Source organism: Malaya genurostris, chromosome 2 (assembly GCF_030247185.1).
Source record: "Malaya genurostris strain Urasoe2022 chromosome 2, Malgen_1.1, whole genome shotgun sequence".
Lineage (NCBI taxonomy): Eukaryota > Metazoa > Arthropoda > Insecta > Diptera > Culicidae > Malaya > Malaya genurostris.
This window is the reverse complement of record NC_080571.1, coordinates 65,125,804-65,146,285: the sequence shown is the minus strand read 5'-3', so window position 1 is coordinate 65,146,285 and position 20,482 is coordinate 65,125,804. Positions and strand designations below refer to the sequence as shown.

Sequence of the window (20,482 nt, the reverse complement as noted above, 5' to 3'; positions counted from 1 at the left end):
TTTCAACGAAAATTTCTTGACTGAGCATCGTGAAATGCTTCGTGCATGCATACTTACAAATTTTCAAATTCGACATTCCAATTTACTTTGGTGCATCAGAGTATGATTTTTCAGGGTCATCATTGGAACTGTTTATGTAATCTGTTTGGGAATAATCTACCGCTGCAGTATTTGTTACTTAATCTCCACATTGAAAGCGTTATGTGATCTTTGTGCTATATTTTATGAACTGGTGATAAATTACTCGCATTTATGATTGTTTGAGCAACGTAAGTTACTTGTACGCTGAGGAATATGATTTGAAGACTAATTTTTCATCCACGAATAAAAACATATGTCTACCAACTTTTAACGTTGCCAAATATTTAACTTAATTTCGATTAGTTATTATTTATTTAGAACTTTTCTGATTCCGTGTACGAGAATTTCGAATTATAATTTATTACAGATATTGATGTGTGGCTCTTTTTATGGCAATTTCATGTCAATGAACATTGAAATAAATAATCATTCGTATCAGTTTTGGCGATTGCACCAATTATTTGCTGTTGAGTTAATTATAATTATTCCTTAAGCTCAAATTTATGTCACCGATGAAATTATTTATATATATGGAGTGCATCATCTCCTGCTTATTTAGGTGCCATTCTCTGCTTCGAACCCATCATCAATCTTTTTACAGGTAGCTCTGATTTGTTCACAAGTAATCAGAAAAAGTGACAAAACTCATCAAATACTCATCCGTACGATTCCACACATAATCTTGCCATCATAAAAGAATCAATCCAATTCCTGCGCCAAGCACTCAATGCGCTCGGATCTTTATCTGTCGTTTCATGAAAACACATTGAGATCATATCATGTCCATCATCTCAATCAAAGTACAAAAAAAAAGCGAACCCATCACGGTAATTGCCTCTCCCAGCAATACCCCGGCGGTGCTAGGAAACCACAGAGCATCAGAACCATCGCTTCCCGTATCGGAGGGAGGAGTTTGTGCACGTGTATGTGTATCGGTAAGTATGTGTGAGGGAGGGTGCGTAGGCCCGAACGGACGGCGGAGTTCACTTCCATAAAATATTCATTTTTAATTAATTTTAATGCTCACAGAGAAAAGCAGTTGCGCTTCGGATTTTTCGACTAGATTGCACACTGTCGAGGTTCGGAGCCGGCTCGGCGATCAATCACCGAGCCCCGCGTTTTACGACGGGTAATCGAGAGGGTTTGAATGTGGGCCAATTTGAACTCCGATGGCTTGTGATTGGCAAATTGTTCACGCGGTTGACGTTTCGACCGGTAGATTGATGCCATCAATCTCACTCGAATTAATTGCTAATGTAGCCAAGCTTCAATCAGTTGCTTTGACGGAACCAGTTTCGGGCAATCGAATCGTCTGGGAATTATTAGGCCGTTGGACCGGACCTGCCCGGCCCGGTCGGGTTGAATTTTATGACACTCATCTGCTCATTAAGGGATCTTTCCACCTACCTTCGGCCGCATTCCGGAGTGCACGGTTTGCCGGACATTCTGGCTTGGTTCCTCTTTAGCTGGTGGATATCATCGATTCACTTCTCTTCAATATTTTTTTTGATTGCACTAAAACAATCTTAAACTAATTTAACGATATAATGACGAATTGATAACTAATGATAAAAACTACAGTTGCTTTGCGTCACACTGTTATGATAATTGAAAGAAATAATTCACATTTTACTAAAAAAAAAATTACGACGAATTAACACACTTGACTGAATGGAAAAATGATTAATTTTGCAAAAGATTTCCAATTAATGTGTTAAAATCACATTGACTTTGTGCAGTAATCATTCTACGGTATCCGATCGTTGGCTTCGATGTAGTCACAACCTCGCACCCGTTCAAACCCATTTAATAAGTGACCAGACAAAATACACAAAACACAAACTTTGCTAACTTCATTAAAAATTTCATTTAAATTTCATCATTTCACGTTTAATCTTCGCGTGCTGCCTTTTGCTACTACGTGGCATATTTTTTTTCTCTCGCACTCTTTTTCTCTTCGTTCGACTCCGTCAAACGGGAAAACTTTTTCCTGCCGTCTGATCAGCCCGGGCAGTGGGTTCGTGATTTCATTATGTGTACTTTTCCCGTGTACATTGACATTGGATTTTGGTTGAAAAGGTGAAAAACAAACAGCGCCGATAATTACTTCCTGGAATATCTGTCGTGCAAAGTAGGATGCGTTGTCAGTCAACTTGGATGATTACTTTTTTTTTCGTGAATAATCCACGGAAAACACGGCAAGTGGATGCGTAATAACTTATGATGCAAGGTGTAAGATAGCTTGACACGTATCTGTGAAAGAAAAGAAATCATAGATTTATGTTAGGATATGGCTAGAGCAGAATAACATTTTAGAATGTTGGGGCTAAATTTAAAGCAAAATTCAAAAAACTCACTCTGCTGAAAAATAATAAATTTCCACGATCAGAAAACGATTACTAATGCTTTACACTGGTTTATCTCGGAACCATGTTGATGATGCAATAATATTTAATACTCAAAACGAATGTCATTCAATCTCAATCTTCTTTCCACTCTTCCTCAACTTTGCTTTGACAATTGCTCAATATTACTCGTTTGTATTTGGTGGATTGATGTCCTTTTCGAAAACATCGACTCCGTTGTCTCGGAACCACTATAGCACTTCTTCTCTGTAGTGACAGCTTGCCAAATCAGGCCAAAACTTTACACATCCATTGTGAGCTTGACCCTACCGAAGGCTACACATTTTCAGGTATTCCTGCTTGTAAAAGGTGATTTTTTTGAGGTTAGGATTTTCATGCATTAGTATTTGCTCAGATTTTTTGAGGTTATGATTTTCATGCATTATTATTTGCTCAGTATGCTCTGACATTTCATCATGAATAGACTTACTAACGAGCAACGCTTGCAAATCATTGAATTTTATTACCAAAATCAGTGTTCGGTTCGAAATGTGTTTCGCGCTTTACGCCCGATTTATGGTCTACATAATTCTGGTTGAATGGCTACGTAAATAAGCAAAATTGCCGCATTTGGAGTGAAGAGCAACCAGAAGCCGTTCAAGAACTGCCCATGCATCCCGAAAAATGCACTGTTTGGTGTGGTTTGTACGCTGGTGGAATCATTGGACCGTATTTTTTCAAAGATGCTGTTGGACGCAACGTTACAGTGAATGGCGATCGCTATCGTTCGATGCTAACAAACTTTTTGTTGCCAAAAATGGAAGAACTGAACTTGGTTGACATGTGGTTTCAACAAGATGGCGCTACATGCCACACAGCTCGCGATTCTATGGCCATTTTGAGGGAAAACTTCGGAGAACAATTCATCTCAAGAAATGGACCGGTAAGTTGGCCACCAAGATCATGCGATTTGACGCCTTTAGACTATTTTTTGTGGGGCTACGTCAAGTCTAAAGTCTACAGAAATAAGCCAGTAACTATTCCAGCTTTGGAAGACAACATTTCCGAAGAAATTCGGGCTATTCCGGCCGAAATGCTCGAAAAAGTTGCCCAAAATTGGACTTTCCGAATGGACCACCTAAGACGCAGCCGCGGTCAACATTTAAATGAAATTATCTTCAAAAAGTAAATGTCATGTACCAATCTAACGTTTAAAATAAAGAACCGATGAGATTTTGCAAATTTTATGCGTTTTATTGTTTAAAAAAGTTCTCAAGCTCTTAAAAAATCACCCTGTACATTTGAGAATTCAGCACGGGCTTCATTGTTTATTATGGAGCATGGAAAAGCCCAGTGGAGCTAAAACTTTCTCTCCAACAGGCATAAAACCTCCTCATCTTTTGCATCAACAGATTACAATGATCTAAATGATACATAATGCATAAGACTAAAACTAAAACTTAGAAATTATACAATGATGAGAGAAAACTTATACTAAACATACTATTTTAGTTACTAGAACCTATCGAGACAGATAACTGAGAAACAGCTTTTGTAGAACATTACGAGAATAATAGTTAGTTCTAGATTAGGGTATTCTAAGAAATGGGTGGAAACGAAGAGTACGGGGATGAATATCTAAGTGTAACAATTGTAGAAGATCTGAACAAACTATACGAGATTGTAGTAAATCAGCGACGAAAATGACGTCGAACAGAGCAAATCTAGCTTGCAACGATCGTCGTAGCTCGGAAGGTTTGATGGGTCTCTCCACGGAAGACGACGAAGTGCAAAACGAACGAATTTGCGTTGGATTGATTCAAGGCGTTGAATGTTTCAGAGGTACAAAAGTGACCAAACGACAGATGCATACTCTGGAGTCGAGCGTATTAAGCTACAGTAAAGTGCTTCCAGACAATAAATATCGTCAAAATTCTTGGAAATACGGAAAATGAAACCAAGAAGCCTAGAAGCTTTAGAAATAATGAATTCTTTGTGTTCCTTGAAAGTCAATTTGGAATCTAATAAAACTACTAGATCCATAACTGACGATCTTCGATCTAAAACTGTATTTAAGATATTATAATCGAAGCTCGCAATCAAGCGTTTGCAACTGAAGAAGATAACGGACTTCACACCAGTTTGAAAAATTGTCCAATTGCATTTGCAAAAATTTGCAGTCTTCAGTATTTTCAATAATGTTGAACAGCTTAAAATCATCCGCAAAATATAGCTTCATGCATTCTATCGAGAAATTTAAATCATTTAGGTAAATTAGGAAGAGGAACGGTCCTAGATGACTACCCAAAATTCACAATCATTTCACGGCCGGTCAAGTACGAGTGTAACCAGTCAAGGATAGAGCCAGTAAATCCGAGTCTTTCAAGTTTGGAAATCAAAATTTGATGGTTAAGCTTCAATTTTAAACACGCTGATTTGACAGTAGAAAGTGTGATGATAAAGACTGTCCCAGAAAGGCTGCGTCTTGTTGTTTACATTCTTCTCTAAACACTTGTGCAGTTGTTTATTCGTTTACATTAGTTTGTTTCGAACAACGTCGAAAAATTGTGTACAAACGGTGCACAGAACGCGGACTGTCACTGAGAAAGATAGCAAAAATGTAATTTCGTAAGTGAAAAAGCCGTGCGAAATGCTATCAGGAATTTCGGTGAGGATAACACCTTTGAGGATAAACCGAAAACGGGTCGAAAAAAAGGTCCTGCTAACCCTCAGTTGGATAAACGTATACTGAAGGTGTTCGAGCAAAAGAAGGAGGTTTCAGTTCGGGATGTGGCCAAAAAAGTGGGCTCTTCGAAGTCAAATGTTCTTCGTGCTAAAGAACGTTTGAATCTTCGAACCTATAAGAAACAGAAACAATCAAAACGTAGTCCGAAACAAGAAGCATCGATCAGGCCGAGGGTTCGAAAGCTGTACAATACGATTCTTGCTGGAAATTTGAACTGCATAATCATGGACGACGAAACCTACGTGAAACTCGATTACAAATCCTTGCCGGGACCATAATATTATACGGTGCGATAAGGGCAAGTGTTAAACCAGTCCGAGACATCGATTGAAGTCGAAAAATTTGGTAAGAAAGCTATGGTCTGGCAAGCAATTTGTCGCTGCGGTATGATTTCGAAACCCGTCATCGGTAGCAAATGTTGAGAATAATATTCTGTTGTTATAGTCTAATATTATCAGTATATCGAATAAAATTTGAATATCTAACACTTGTGAATTATTTACAGCGAAATCAAAGTGCGTCGATACTTTCTGGTACAGTCTTTAGAATGACGACCTATTGGAGAAGGAATGGGGACATTTTTGGCAGCTTCAGAGACTTGTTGAGAGGTTAAGTTCTCAGCGGAAAAAACACTACTGAAGTGCTTACGAAATAAGTAGCAGATGTCGAGTGTGGTGAATGCTTCAGAATCGTTGAGTGTCATGATGGTAGGTAGTCCGGTTTCCTTCTTTTGTTCGTTGACGTAGTTCCAAACATTTTTTGTATTGATTTTGAGATTGTTCTGAATGCAACGTTGGAAGGTAGTATAATGGGTTTTATTCAGACGTTTGTATCTATTGTTGAGATGTACGTAATACGCTCTGAGAGTGAAGGATGGGCGCTTAGTAAGTTTTCTGAATGCCGAACGTTTTGCAGATTTATAGTACTTTAGAGATGAATTAGACCATGGTGGATAGGTTGGCTGACTGAGTGCTTTTTAGGAGTGAACTGATCGATAGCATAGGATACGATATGCGTCCATAACAAGACAGCCGAATTACAGTCTCTATTGGTTAACAAAGAGTTCCAATTCAAGTTAGATATAAAATCATTCATTGCGACGAAATAAGTTTTCTTAAAATTATCACATGTTTCTTCAAAAACAATACTGAAGATTAAGGGCTTACATTCTGCAATGGTGATTTGAAGAGGTCGGTGATGCCGACAGATTTTAACGTGAATATCAGTAGCAACTGATATAGAACACAAGTGGGATAGTTCTTGGCTGACAAAAAAGAGATCTAACATACGATTATTACAGTTGTAATAGTTGTTTAATTGAGCTAGACTCGCAATATTGTAGTAGTTTTGAGGTGCTCTGAGTTAATGTAGAACATGCAACATCAGGATATAAGAAATTGTACGGGCTCCGAGTCCATTTGGGCTTGGCATGAAAACCTAGGGTTTTTGTTCTCAGTTGCAAATATCTTGCCAGATTAAAAGTTTTCTTGCAAGTTCAAAACTTATTTGAACTTATTAGGGACGTAATTTCGATCAATGACTTTATTGAACTTTTGTCCCGGAAGCGTAATTCATCTTTGTGCACGTTTCGTCATTCATGAGAGTGCTTCCTTCGTAAGAACCATGTTTCGTAAATCCAACATTGTTCATCTTCAGAGCACGTATTTCATCTATTCTGTTTCAGTGTCTTTTTTTACTCACTTGTCCGGAAAGAGCAAAATCCTTCTTGCAGTCGTGTTCTTTTGACGGTGCTTTGACTTGAATTTCTTGACCATATCATATTCCGACTGCAATGGATTTGCCCTAACCATTTTCCAAATCTTGGAGTGCAGAATCCGATTACTAGTTACATAACGACACTGGCTGTGATTCTGTCGATCGATAGTATGCCGCTCATAGAAATGTTTGAGAACCTTGCACACGATCGATTCAGCCAATTTAAATGACTGCGATTTTTGAATCGGGTTTTCGAAGCTTCTATCAATCATAACTTACTTCATCAATTAGAACTTTATAAGTTTACATTTTCTACTATTTTTATGCTCTTAAAAATCTGTATAAACTTACATATTTTATGTCCGACAGAAGCAGTGAACATAAAATTTTTGCATCACAGATTTTCTACTTCTAAATCTCATCTGTTTATCGAATAATCTCTTGTCAATTCCTCGAAATCCTTGGAGATCTGGCATCACTGGTGAATGGCGGATCAACAGGTAGAAATACCCCAATAAAAAGTTTTAACAGTGCGACGTGAACATTTCAAACGGGCCTAAAAGCCAATGTCAGATCCTCATTGTTTACTATCTCTTCCATTAAAAACTCATGTAGAATGACACCCAAATTGTTTATCTTTGCTATCAACACTAAAGACTGTCCCAGAAAGTATGGACGCATTTTGATTTCGCTGTAAATAATTCACAAGTGTTAGATATTCAAATTTTATTCGATATACTGATAATATTAGACTACAACAACAGAATATTGTTCTCAACATTTGCTACTTAGCCATTGTAGACTAGCTTGTGCACGTTCTTGCGAACGTTCCTCATTAAATTCCGTACAGACTTCTTGGCGACAAGTTTTGACACTTTTTTCCAATCTTTTTCAAACTATTGAATGGTTTCGGCTTCCGAGACATGTTTCCTAAAATGTGCCTTCGTTAATGCCCAAAATTCCTCAATTGGTCGAAGTTGTAGGAAATTTGATGGATTCATGTCTTTTTGGTATTATACCATTCTACCGTTGATTTCGAGTAGTGGCAAGAAGCAAGATCTGACCAGAAGACAACAGGATCCTTGTGGCTACGAATCATGAGTAGAGGTCGTTTTTGTAAACATTCCTTGATGTATATTTAGCTGTTCATTGAAGCAGTGGTGATGAAGGGTTTCGAAATCTTACCGCAGCTACAAATTGCTTGCCAGACCATAGCTTTATTACCAAATTTTTCGACTTCAATAGATGTCTCGGACTGGTTTAACACTTGCCCTTCTCGCACCGTATAATATTGTGGTCCCGGCAAGGATTTGTAATCGAGTTTCACGTAGGATTCGTCGTCCATGATTATGCAGTTCAAATTTCCAGCAAGAATCGTATTGTACGGCTTTTGAACCCTCGGCCTGATCGATGCTTCCTGTTTCGGACTAAGTTTTGGTTGTTTCTGCTTCTTATAGGTTCGAAAATTCAAACGTTCTTTAGCACGAAGAACATTTGACTTCGAAGTGCCCACTTTTTTTTACCACATCCCGAACTGAAACCTCCTTCTTTTGCTCGAACGCCTTCAGTATACGTTTATCCAACTGAGGGTTAGCAAGACCTTTTTTTCGACCCGTTTTTGGTTTATCCTCAAAGGTGTTATCCTCACCGAACTTTCTGATTGCATTTCGCACGGCTTTTTCACTTACTCCTTCCATTTTTTTATCTTTCTCAGTGACAGTCCGCGTTCTGTGCACCATTTTTCGACGTTGTTCTGCTGAAAGTCCACGAATTTCGAAACAAACTAATGAAAACGAATAAACAACTGCACAAGTGGTTAGAGAAGAGTGTAAACAACAGAACGACAGCCATAAAAATTGACAGATTCTGAACCATTGCGAAATGGCAGCGGTTTTTGGTTGCCTCCATACTTTCTGGGACTGTCTTTAGATAGTTAATGAACATTTATATAATAACGCAGAAATAATTGAAAGAAAAAGTAAACAAAGAGAATCTGTCATTAACGCTTAGGTCCGAAACTTATAGTATCAGCCATATGATCTTCGGAATCGACCCACAGCCCAATTTTAGTCTCGATTGAGCTTGATATTATTGATATCGAATAATCCATATCCGAAAAAATTGAGCAGAAATCCGTTTTGACGTTTACGTCACTTATGCCATTGTATCAGCAGAACCATAAGTGACAGAAATTTGAACTTCAAAACTGTTTAATGAACCAATAGTAATTTCCAAATCGGTTTCCAATTTTGTTGAAATCGGTTCAGTATTTTCGAGAAAAGACGAGACGAGAGAAAAAGCGTATTTTATTGGTTACGTGATTTACACAAAAAAAAAATTATGAATTGCTCTTGACATAATTCTACAAACGATATAATTCACAACTACTTCATTTTTCAAATGACGCAATATTCCACTCGTATAGAAATTTAACATGCTACGAGTGTAATTTGCACTCCGGTATTAAGGGCCGCTGTATGAATTTATATGTGTCAAATATTCAATAAACAGATAAGTGCTTCTGTGGTTCAGTCGAGTAACCGGTGAGCTTACGACCTAATGTTTCACTGTTCAAGTCGCGCTGCTATTATCGATCTTTTGTTTTTTATTTAATTCGAATTGATGCCATGTAATTTTCAAATCACACAATTTTACATGTTCTTGAATATAAATTTGTGTGAAATATGACGCTCCCTTTATGTGCATCTTATAAAATGTAAAATCACAAGTTTTTTTTCGAACTGTGCATATCATTATATATCCGGAATCAGAAGTGACAGCAACTTGATGTTCAAACTTGATCAATAGCTCAATCAGTTAAATCATCTTCGAGAAAATTGAGTGGTGAAAAAATCGTACTCACAGAAATTTTCCGATCTCGTCGAGCTGAGTCAAATGGTGTTTAAAAATATGTGTCTCCGAGGCTCCATTCGAAAGTTGTTTTTTTTTTGTTTTTAGAAATTTTACTATTCTATAGAGCAAGGCAGCATCATTTTTTTTATTGCTTTAATCAATGGATATTTACATATTATTTGAGATCATTTACTCGGGCTCAGCTTAGGTTTCTATAAAATTATTGAGCAAAGTCGCGTTTTTGATCGTTTTCTCCCCACTGTGCGATGGGTTGATTTGTACGGGATCGAGTCTTGTCTCTGTGGTAATTTTTTCGCAAATATTTATATCTGCTATTCTTTCCATCAATCCTTTTCTAGACTGCATTTTCGTTGTATGCTGATTAAAATTTAAAGTTTCGATCGTTTACTAGAAAATTAGAATGAATCAACGAGAATCACATTCAAAAGCACTCATTTGACTACACCCTTCTTTTTTTCTCTGCATTTTCAAACAAACGCATTTTGTTTAACTTACCAGTTATCTCCAAGTACAATCAAATCTGAATTCGAATCTCAAAATTCGACAATTTATTTATATGTATTTTGGTAATGATTCGATATCTTTTATGCGAGAATTGTTCCATTCAATGGCGTAGTTCAAATTAGTTTTCCTCATAAATTCATGGGTTTACGTATCTTCACCGATCCGTTCTACGGCTAAAACTCTACGGACTCCGCGGCATTCGATTCGTTCCATCGGCCCGGGAAATGTTTGTTCGACAATTCTCGGTTGTGATTCGGTGATGCGAGTCGCGATACTCGTACAAACCCATTTCGGTCCTAATAATTCCCAATTACCATGCCCTGCGAGTACGCCCTTCAATAAATTCCTATTCTACGCAAATCGAACCGGGTCGATCGACGCCGAATGCAGTACGGCAGCAGCAACTTCAGCAGAATCCACCGAAACGGTAATGTTCCATGTTATTTTATATATATATTTTTCGTTCGGGCAGGGGGAAAATGTTTACCAAGTGGATCGAACACGGACGAATGAGAAAATTTGCATGTTCATTGCTCTTGCAAACACGCGAATTCGCGTTCCGACGACGAGGTCCGCATGCAGCCTACGTAAACCGTCGGTGCCGTTGTTTTTTTTTCGTTGTCCTGTTTATATTCCGGTACTCTGTAAAAAGGTTTCTACTTTGTTTTTACTGTAACGATGGAGTGTAATCCCGAGGGCGTGGGTTCTCTAGGCGAAGATAAAGTTCGTGAGAGACAAAAGGGACGAGGGCTACAAAAAAAACTTGTAGACCGTCGATGCCGATGGAAGAAGCAATTCTTTTCGGCAGTTTGGATGAAAAAAAAAACATCATGAGCTTATCAAGTTCACACTTTAAGAAGCTGCGGCTGGTGTCGCGTCGCGTCGTCTGCTTCAATTTCCGGTCAAACGTGGCCGTTGCTCGATAACGGGCAAGCTGACGCAGATGGGATGGAAACCCCTTTTTTCCATTCCGTACAAATCGAATGGTTTAATCTCATCGCTTCGCTGGGCCTTCTACGCTTTCCGGTTCGGGTGGTGTTTATTTATGGAACACACAGCGCACTGATAATCAAAACGACTGATTCTGCAGTCGTATCCTGTGTGGCAAATGGTGGTGGCCGTACGACAAATCAGAGATCGGACACACACACACACACGCACTTGCACATGAGAATTCTGGTCCAGTACATGGCTGTCTCTGCCAGTACGACGCCCCGTATGGCACCGTGTGATGGCCGGCATTTCCGGATTGGGAATTCGGACGATAATGCGATGTTTTGGATGCAACCAATGTTCAATATTAGATCGATTGTGATTTGAAAGCTGAAATTGCGAAAATCGATTCTGCCGAAAATTTGAAGTGCCTACTAAAACGGAAGCGGTTTAAATCGTTAGCTCATCTAATCGTATCGGGCTAAATCCGTTAGACATCGGTTAGACGAAACTGTTTTTGTTAAAGTAAATTAAAGCTGCTATCATAGGAATGCTTATTTAATCGTATGCCCAGCTACAAACATTCCGAACCAATTCCCATACAAAAGTTTCCACAATATTCTGACTTTTGAAATTATCTCACTAAATTTCCAATCGCTATGAAAGAAGTTTTATCGGTAATTTATGGAAATTAAAAACTTCTCGCGGTTTATCAATCCCGTGAATACTGAAGCGCGAAGCAAAGGTGGCAATTGGCCAGGCCAGGCGAACCAATTGTTCGGTTAGTGGCTGGAAAACGCAAGCAAAAGAAGAAGAAAAAGCACCAACATTAGGGACACACACCACAACAACAAAAAACGGAGCGCACGAGATCTAGTGTAATTGGAAAGGCAGGCATTAACATATTTCTTCGATGATGATTTTCGTAATAGTTATCATTAGGCGTAATTTTTCAGCATGTAATGAATAGCTAAGTGGTTTTTAATGGCATACGGAGAAGTAGGAGAACGGGCGACCGGAGCAACAAACGAAGCGGAACACCGTCAGGATGGAATTGGAAGTGCCAAAGTAAGATTTACCTGTGGGACTCTTCCCAATCATGCAATGTGATTTGTACCCGTTTTTTTCCCCGCCGTATTCCGTACGAGGTGACAGTTTGTACGCTCGCACAGTAACAAATTTTCCCGGTGGTAAATGATGGTTCCGGTAACTAATGATTCTTTTGTGACAGAAGGACTCTCGAGTGTGCTGAGCAAGAAACAGTCCGGACTTCTTGTAGTACACAATAGTCATAATGAGAAATGCTGTCAAGCCTTACTGAATCCCAGTTTTGCGTCTTGTGTAAACGACTTTGAATATGGTTCTAGCGCAGGCACTTCAAAGACGGTAAGAAAATCTGAAGGCTTGACTTGGAACAAATTTAATTACAAACAACGGAACTTCTGAGTGAGTGCAAGAATAACAACCCTCACGAATACGATTACAATGGCAGCAACAATAATCAATTAGGGGCTAGCTTAAAAAGATCACATGGACGTTTTTAATTTTGTTTACGTGTCGTCTTCGACTCATCAGTGCATAAGTTGTTTACGTTATAGCACCTAGTAGTTCAACATAATATGTGACATATGCAACAATTTTTCGTTTGATGTGTCACAAATGAAACGTGAACAAAATAAAAAACGTCTTCTTAATGCATCTAATGCACAGTGGTTCAAAAGCGCAATTTCACGCTCTTAATTGATAACTAATAGGATCGTGGTTTTTGAGGTACAGTATCTTCAGCAAAGTTGCTCAGAATGATAGACGCCATCTTTTGGAAAATTTTATTTATGTGATTAATCCCCCTAAAAGTGAGATAAACATTTTATTTTAGCTCAGGGCCAACATATGGGCTAAGTTACTTCGACAAAGTTGTGCAGAAAGTTATTTCAAACATTCCCGTAACTTGAGTGTAATTCAAGATATAATGTATTCTCTGAAAAGGGTGTCCAAAAACCAGTTATTGTAAGAAAACATATATATTTTCAATTTATATGAGTTTTTCATGTAATACAAAGTTTTTCATCTTTAAAAACTACATAACTTTCTCGAACATACTATGCTACTATCATTTCAGTTTAATGAAATAGAGCAATTTTTCATGTTTTTACCTTTTTACCTTTTTTTATATATATAAAAAATAGGTATAGAATTCGCTCCAACTTTCGAAAAATTTTCCGAGGCCCGGAGGGCCGAATGTCATATACCAATCGATTCAGCTCGACGAACTGAGCAAATGTCTGTGTGTGTGTATGTGTGTGTGTCTGTATGTGTGTTGTCAACTAAGAGGTCGAGATCTCAGAGATGGCTGGACCGATTTTGATCAAACTAGTCGCAAATGAAAGGTCTTCCCGTCACCCAGAACGCTATTGAATGGTTTTCAGATCGGATGTTTACTTTTTGAGTTATACGATGTTTTATGTCAAAATTTTCAGTTTTTTGACAGTATCTGTCACATTTGACCTTGAAAACAGAATATGTTTCCAGACTTAGATTTCGCTCAGTAATATCTATCCAACAAGCCATAGATTGTTAAAATCCGTCCATTTTTAACGGAGATATCGATATTTTTGTGTAAGCCTTATTCCAGTAGAAGGAATTTTGAGCGCTGTATGAAAAAGCAATGCTTGGGAGCAACATGAAACACGATTTTTTATACTGTTACATATAATTGTTTCTAAGTACCAAAAAGACTGTGTACAGCATCCTTTTTTATGACAATTTGCCTCGGACCAATTTTAGCACGGTTCATTTTTGGCAACATAATCTTTCGAATATGGCATATGTAAACCAGATGATACCACCATTATCGAGTTGGAAGTAATTCCATAATTATATTGATTTAAACTATTTACAGCAATAAATGCTGTAAGAACATGACATCCATATACCATACGACTCAGTTCGTCGAGATCAGCAAATGCGTGTGTGACAAATAATTTCACTCAATTTTCTCGGAGATGGTTAAACCGTTTTCTACAAACTCAGATTCATATGAAAAGTTGTATACTCCCAAACAAGGTTCCTGAATTACGTTTGGATCTTCTGATTGCGGAACCACAGGATGATATGTGAAACGAAATTAAAATAATGCAATTAATTTTTCTCGTAGATGGCTGAACCGATCTAAGATTCAAATGATATCTAAGAATCATCTATGATTCAAATGAGAGGTCTTAAAATCCTATAAAACCTCTTACTTTTTAGTTAGATCCGACTTCTGGTTTAGAAAATGCAGGGTGATTAGTATAAAAATGTTCATTTCACATAAATTAATCAGGTTTATCGGGTTTGCAGATTTGGATACACCCAAACCTCAATTTACGAACCCTATATATGTATGTATGTATGCTTACACACTCACTCGTTTGCGTATATGTGTATATATTTATACATATAAATGATCGCTTTTACTTCAGCAATATTTATATGTATTAAGAAATACAAATATTTTCACACATGCGTACGTATATTAATACATATATACATATATAAGTTACGTAAATGGAGGTTTGGGTGTAGTCGATTACCAAATAAATTTATTTCAGTTTGAGCGGTATTCGTTTTTGGATTAGGAATGTACCCCCAAATTTTAATTCGCACTACAATTTCTCAAAAATGTCTACACACTCCTCAGGTGAATTTAACTGATTTCGGCTACACCGATTTTAGAATTCCGGTTCCAGCATCGAATCGATTCTCAAAGCTCAATTATTTTCTCAAAAAAGACCAAATCGAACTTCAAAAACAAATATTACAGGACTTAAGGTCCCATACAAAATTGGTGAATTTTATCCGATTCTGGAATTACAGATGATGAGTTTATAAATTTCATGTAAATTGTTTGGCGTAATAATTTATGGTCATTCGAATCATTTTGGGCTATGCTAATTCCTGAATACCGGCTCTGGAAGAACCATAAATAATGACGAAAAACTCTAAAGTGGAACTTACTTCGACATCTCATGGAATGTTCAATCGATTGTCACACGCTAAGATTGAAATTCGATATGTTTTGCAGTTTCGGCATCACAGGGTAATGAGTGATTAAAATCTCAATTTGCCGTTTAAAACGACGATAATTAAAATAATGTCATGAGAACTAAAACATCGAAGAATATCCATGCAAAAACACATGCGTATTGATAAAAAAGGTATCATCTCACTGCTAGGTGGATTAATCACGTTTTTTAAATAAAATTCTAACTTGTCTGTTATCAAAAGGCACAGGAAAGTGCAGATGAGACTACTAACATATTAAACTACTTAAAAAAAGCTTTCATACCGTGGTTGAATTACTCGTCTGCGATCGTCTGCAGGCGAGATATGTTCTTTTCAAATATCCTTGTCCTTGACATTTTCAATGATAAGGTTCATTGTATTTCAGATTAGATTTCAGTATATATTAAATAACTATGGTACTTGCCACAAAATATGATTTTTTTGTGCACATTGAATTCTATGAATTGAATAGTTTAGTAACTGTTTTGTCACAACTTTTAAAAAAGCCATCATCAAATGGAATTAAGTTATGTCATCTTCTGGTAGAGAAAAGTATGATCAAAACTCATTTTTAGTTATTTGTATTTATTTTATGATAGCTGGCAATGTTCTTAACCAGTTCGACAGATTCTTCTTGGACTGTTTTGGCCATTCACGAATATTTGTAAACAAAGGATCCAATGAAACTAATTACCAATTCATGGGATCCCGATTCGTAAGTGATCTGTATTGCTCACGTGTATAATACTCTCGAAATCTGTATGAAAGAAACTTCTTAATTATTGTGAACAGTACAATATAGCAAGCGTTTATCGATTTCCACTTTAATTAATGAATAGAAGATATTTATCCACAGAGCTTTTCTATAGAAAAAACTTACCAAAAAATGACATAACGTAATTTGACATGATGATTGCCTTTTTTCAAAGTCGTTGCTTCCTATCTCACTTTTAAAAAACGTCGGACAGTTACTTTCAAAAAACCGTCTGTAATTATTACTAAACTTTCCTATTTGTAGACTTCGATGTCCATTCCATGGTAACTCTTTTGAAGTAGTTTAATATGTAAGTAGTCTCATCTGCACCTTTCTGCACCTTTTGATAATAGACAAGCTAGAATTTTATTAAAAAAAACATGAAAAATTGCTCTATTTCATTAAACTGAAATGATAGCAGCATAGTATGTTCGAGAAAGTTGTGTAGTTTTTAAAGATGAAAAACTTTGTATAACATGAAAAACTCATATAAATTGAAAATATATATATGTTTTCTTACAATAACTGGTTTTTGGACACCCTTTCCAGAAAGTACATTATATCTTGAATTACACTCAAGTTACGGGAATAGTACTTTCAGAAAACTTGTTTGAAATAACTTTCTGCACAACTTTGTCGAAGTAACTTAGCCCCTATGTTGGCCCTGAGCTAAAATAAAATGTTTATCTCACTTTTAGGGGGATTATTCACATAAATAAATTTTTCCAAAAGATGGCGTCTATCATTCTGAACAACTTTGCTGAAGATACTGTGCCTCAAAAACCACGATCCTATGAGTTATCAATTAAGAGCGTGAAATTGCGCTTTTGAACCACTGTGTAATGGTGTGTTAATGCCGTTCTTTTATATATCACATAGTCCCATGAAAACATTTTTTTATTAAGATAATTCATAACACGAATTTGGGCTCATTTTTGATGAAAATTCATCCAGATTGATTCGGGTAGGTAACAAAAATATCCTTCAGCATTCCTTACCAAATGTATTAAAAATAATACATTTGAACTTGATCATTGATCGAATCTATAATTGTGCGGATAGAAAATAGTTCTACACTGAGGTCTTTTTTACGCGTATTTTCGAAGTTGCGCGATTATTTTATACGCGGATTTTCGAAGTTACGCGGTTTTTTACGCGAATTTTCTAAGTTATCCGGATTTCTTGTTTTCAGAAATACTTGAAACGTCGAGATCTGTTGTTAGTCTCAAATCACTCAACTCTCTGACGCTTAGAAAATTTTCGATTTTTTTCAAAGAAAAAAAATATTCATAGATCACACCAGATCTCGACGTCAGAACATTTGACATAAAAAAAGAATTTCTTCTATTTTGCGAATATTTTCTACGCGGATTTTTAAATGATGTTCAACAAAATAAATACAAACGTTTTGCATAATGCAAAGCATAATTCGAACAATATTTTGTAATTTTTTCGTAATTGAGAAATAAATCGTTGAAGAGATATGCTGTAAAATCTCCCCAAAGTAATAGGTATTTTACAAGTAGAAAGTGTGTGCAAAATTTGAAAAAAAATTGTTGCAGTAGTTTTTGAATGGCGATGGACACGGACTTTCAAAATCTGCTTTCGAGAAAAAACACGTTTAACGTTTTTGTCTTTCTCTATAGAAAGGTATTAGAATTGCTGGAAAAATTGACTTTTGAACGGAGCCTCGGAGACCCATAGTGTTATATACCATTCGACTCAGTTCGACGAGATCGGAAAATGTCTGTGTGTGTGTGCACTTTTCGAAGATATTTCTACGCGCTCAATTTTCTCAGAGATGGTTGAACCGATTTGAACAAACTTATGCTCCCCCCTATGGTGATTTTTCAAGATATATGAAAATTACACTAAGTGGACTGAGAAGGGTTTCTTTAGATTAGCATCATTGTTCTCATACAAATAGGCAACGCAAATGTCAAGCACTAGTTTGGAAAAATGATGCTGACTGTGTGACATAAATATTGAAGCATGCTTTTGTGAACTACTCGAACCAATCTGAATCAATTGGTGTCAAAACTAGTATCCAAAATTATTCAATAAAAGTATGAAACATATTTTCATGAGACTGTTATGAAAGAAGAGAAAGGCATTATCACACCACCAGGTGGATTAAGAAGGGTTTTGTCTATAAAATCGAACGAAATAATTTATTGCTCTAGGGAGCTCGCAGGGTCTAACATTTTCAAAATATCATATTTTTTCTTTTGTATCTAGTTATAATAAAACATTTCAAGAATGTTTTGTCAAGTTTTTGAGTCAATCGAAGCAGAAATCATGGGCCTGTTCGCCGAACTCTTAATTCTTCGCAGTATGAGATAAGCAAAGATAAAGGCTCATAACTTGCTGAGTTTTGTTCCGATTGGCTTGGAAATTTCCCAGAATAATCTTGAAATGTTTTACTATAAGAAAATACAAAGAAAAATAAATGATCTTGCAAAAATGTCTGACCCTACCCGCTTCTTAATCTAAACGTGTGACGATCGATTAAGCATTCCATGTGATGTATAAATGAGTTCCTCTTCAAAATATTTGTCATAATTTATGGTACTTTTAGATACGGTATTCAGAGATCAGCATAACCCAAAATAGTTCGTATGTCCATGAAATAGTATGACGAATAAATTGAAATAGTTTTGAACCCAACTTTGAAGATTTTTTGGTATCGTCATCTTTTATGACGGTTTGAATTTTTAAAACTCATCAACCTGTAATTTTTAAATTGGAAGCCGGAATCGATAAAAATTCACTAATTTTGTATGAGATCATTAGATTATTTTAATTTCAATTTTTGTGTATTAAATTCGTCTTGGCCTTCTTTCGGTTTCTATAATCGCGATACTTTCAGACACGGAATTTGAAAATCGGAGCAGCCGAAGTTAGTTAAATTCGCCTAATGGATTGTTAATAATTTCATTGTATTCGAAATTTTTGAAAACCGGTGTGGCCATCTTAAAAAAATCATTGTGCGTTCCACATAAAAATTTTGGGTACCTTCCGGGATCGAAAACCGAATACCGGTAAAACTGAAATCAGTTTAATTGGTCGTCGACTCTCAAAATCTGTAAACCGATAAACCCGATAAATTTATGTGAAATTTTTACACTAATAACCCAGTATCTCTTGAACTGGAAATCGGATCTGATTAGAAAACAAGCAGTTTAAATGGAACCTTAAGACCTTTTATTTGAATGTTAAATGGACGAAATCGGTTCAGCCATGCAAAATGAGTGACATTATTTTAATTTCATTACATATATCATCCTGTTGTTCCGGAACCAGAAGTCGGATCTAAATGAAATTCAGAAACCGTATATGCGAGCATAGGACTGTTCATATGAGTTTAAGTTTGTAGAAATTAGTTGAGCCACCTTCGAGAAAAATTAATGAATTTTTTTCACACACTAATTCGCTCATCTCGACGAACTTTTTCGAATGGTATAAGGGTGTAAAAAGTTTTGTTCATCCATCAATTATTGTTGCAAACAGTATAAATCAATACAAATATTGAATATTGTTTTGAATTTGAAAATACTGCCATCTTTCTAATACATATGTCATGTTCGAACGATCATGTTGCCAAAAATGAACCGTGCTAAAACTGAAACGTCATGAAAAAGGGTGCTCTGCATAGTCTTTCAGGTGCTAGGAAACATTTGCCTAAAACAGTATTGAAAATCGTGTTTCACAAAAATATCGATATTTCCGTTAAAAATGAACGCATTTCAACAATTTAAAGTTAGCTGTTACCGTCCGGGTTTTAAGTCCAAAACCAAATTCTGTTTTCCTGGTCAATTATGACAGATTTTGTCAAAAAACTAAAAATTTTGTCACAAAACTTTGCATAACTAAAAAAGTAAACATCCGGTCTTAAAACCATTGAATAGCGTTCAGGGCGCCAGAGGGACCTTTCTTTTGCGACTAGTTTGATGAAAATCGGTCCAGTCGTCTCTGAGCCTTCAAAGTAGATTTTCGTTTCTGCTATGACCTCAGCATTCGACGAAAATGTCTTTGCCTGGAGAAAACTTTTCAGGTTTGGAAATAGATAATAGTCGCTGGGGGCCAGGTCTGGTGAATACGGGGAATGGTGGACCAATCCGTACCGCAAATCATTCAAATTCACCTTTGCTTTTATGCATGTGTGCGCTGGCGCGTTTTTTTCCATAGACTGTTAAAAACTAGAACTCGTCTGACACGATCAGCTGTTATTCTAACACTAGTGGATAGAGATTCAGATTTGGTAGAAATAAGATTTGGTATTGAGCCTTCTAGAGGGTTGTTCTCAACAAAAATATACACGTCTTTTCTTTTTTCAGTTAATACTAACCTTTAAAAGACAGCTGTTAAAATTTCTGATATTCTATTCATTAGTTTGTGAGTTATTGTGCCAAGAGTGACGCTACTTCTGTTATTTTCAGAACAATGGATCAAAAACAAATTCGTGTTTCAATTTTACACTGCTTC

General features: G+C 36.6%; 1 protein-coding gene across 10 annotated transcripts in view; it reads right to left on the bottom strand.

Moving 5' to 3' along the window:
* Window positions 1-20,482, bottom strand: part of LOC131427464 (protein winged eye) — a 758,071-nt gene that overhangs the window by 675,701 nt on the left and 61,888 nt on the right. For all 10 annotated transcript variants that reach the window (XM_058590671.1, XM_058590672.1, XM_058590670.1 and 7 more), the window contains exon 2: window positions 1,489-2,334. In XM_058590671.1, coding sequence (XP_058446654.1) covers window positions 1,489-1,526 — 38 coding nt within the window. In that variant the 5' untranslated portion in view covers window positions 1,527-2,334. The remainder of the gene's footprint in view (window positions 1-1,488; window positions 2,335-20,482) is intronic.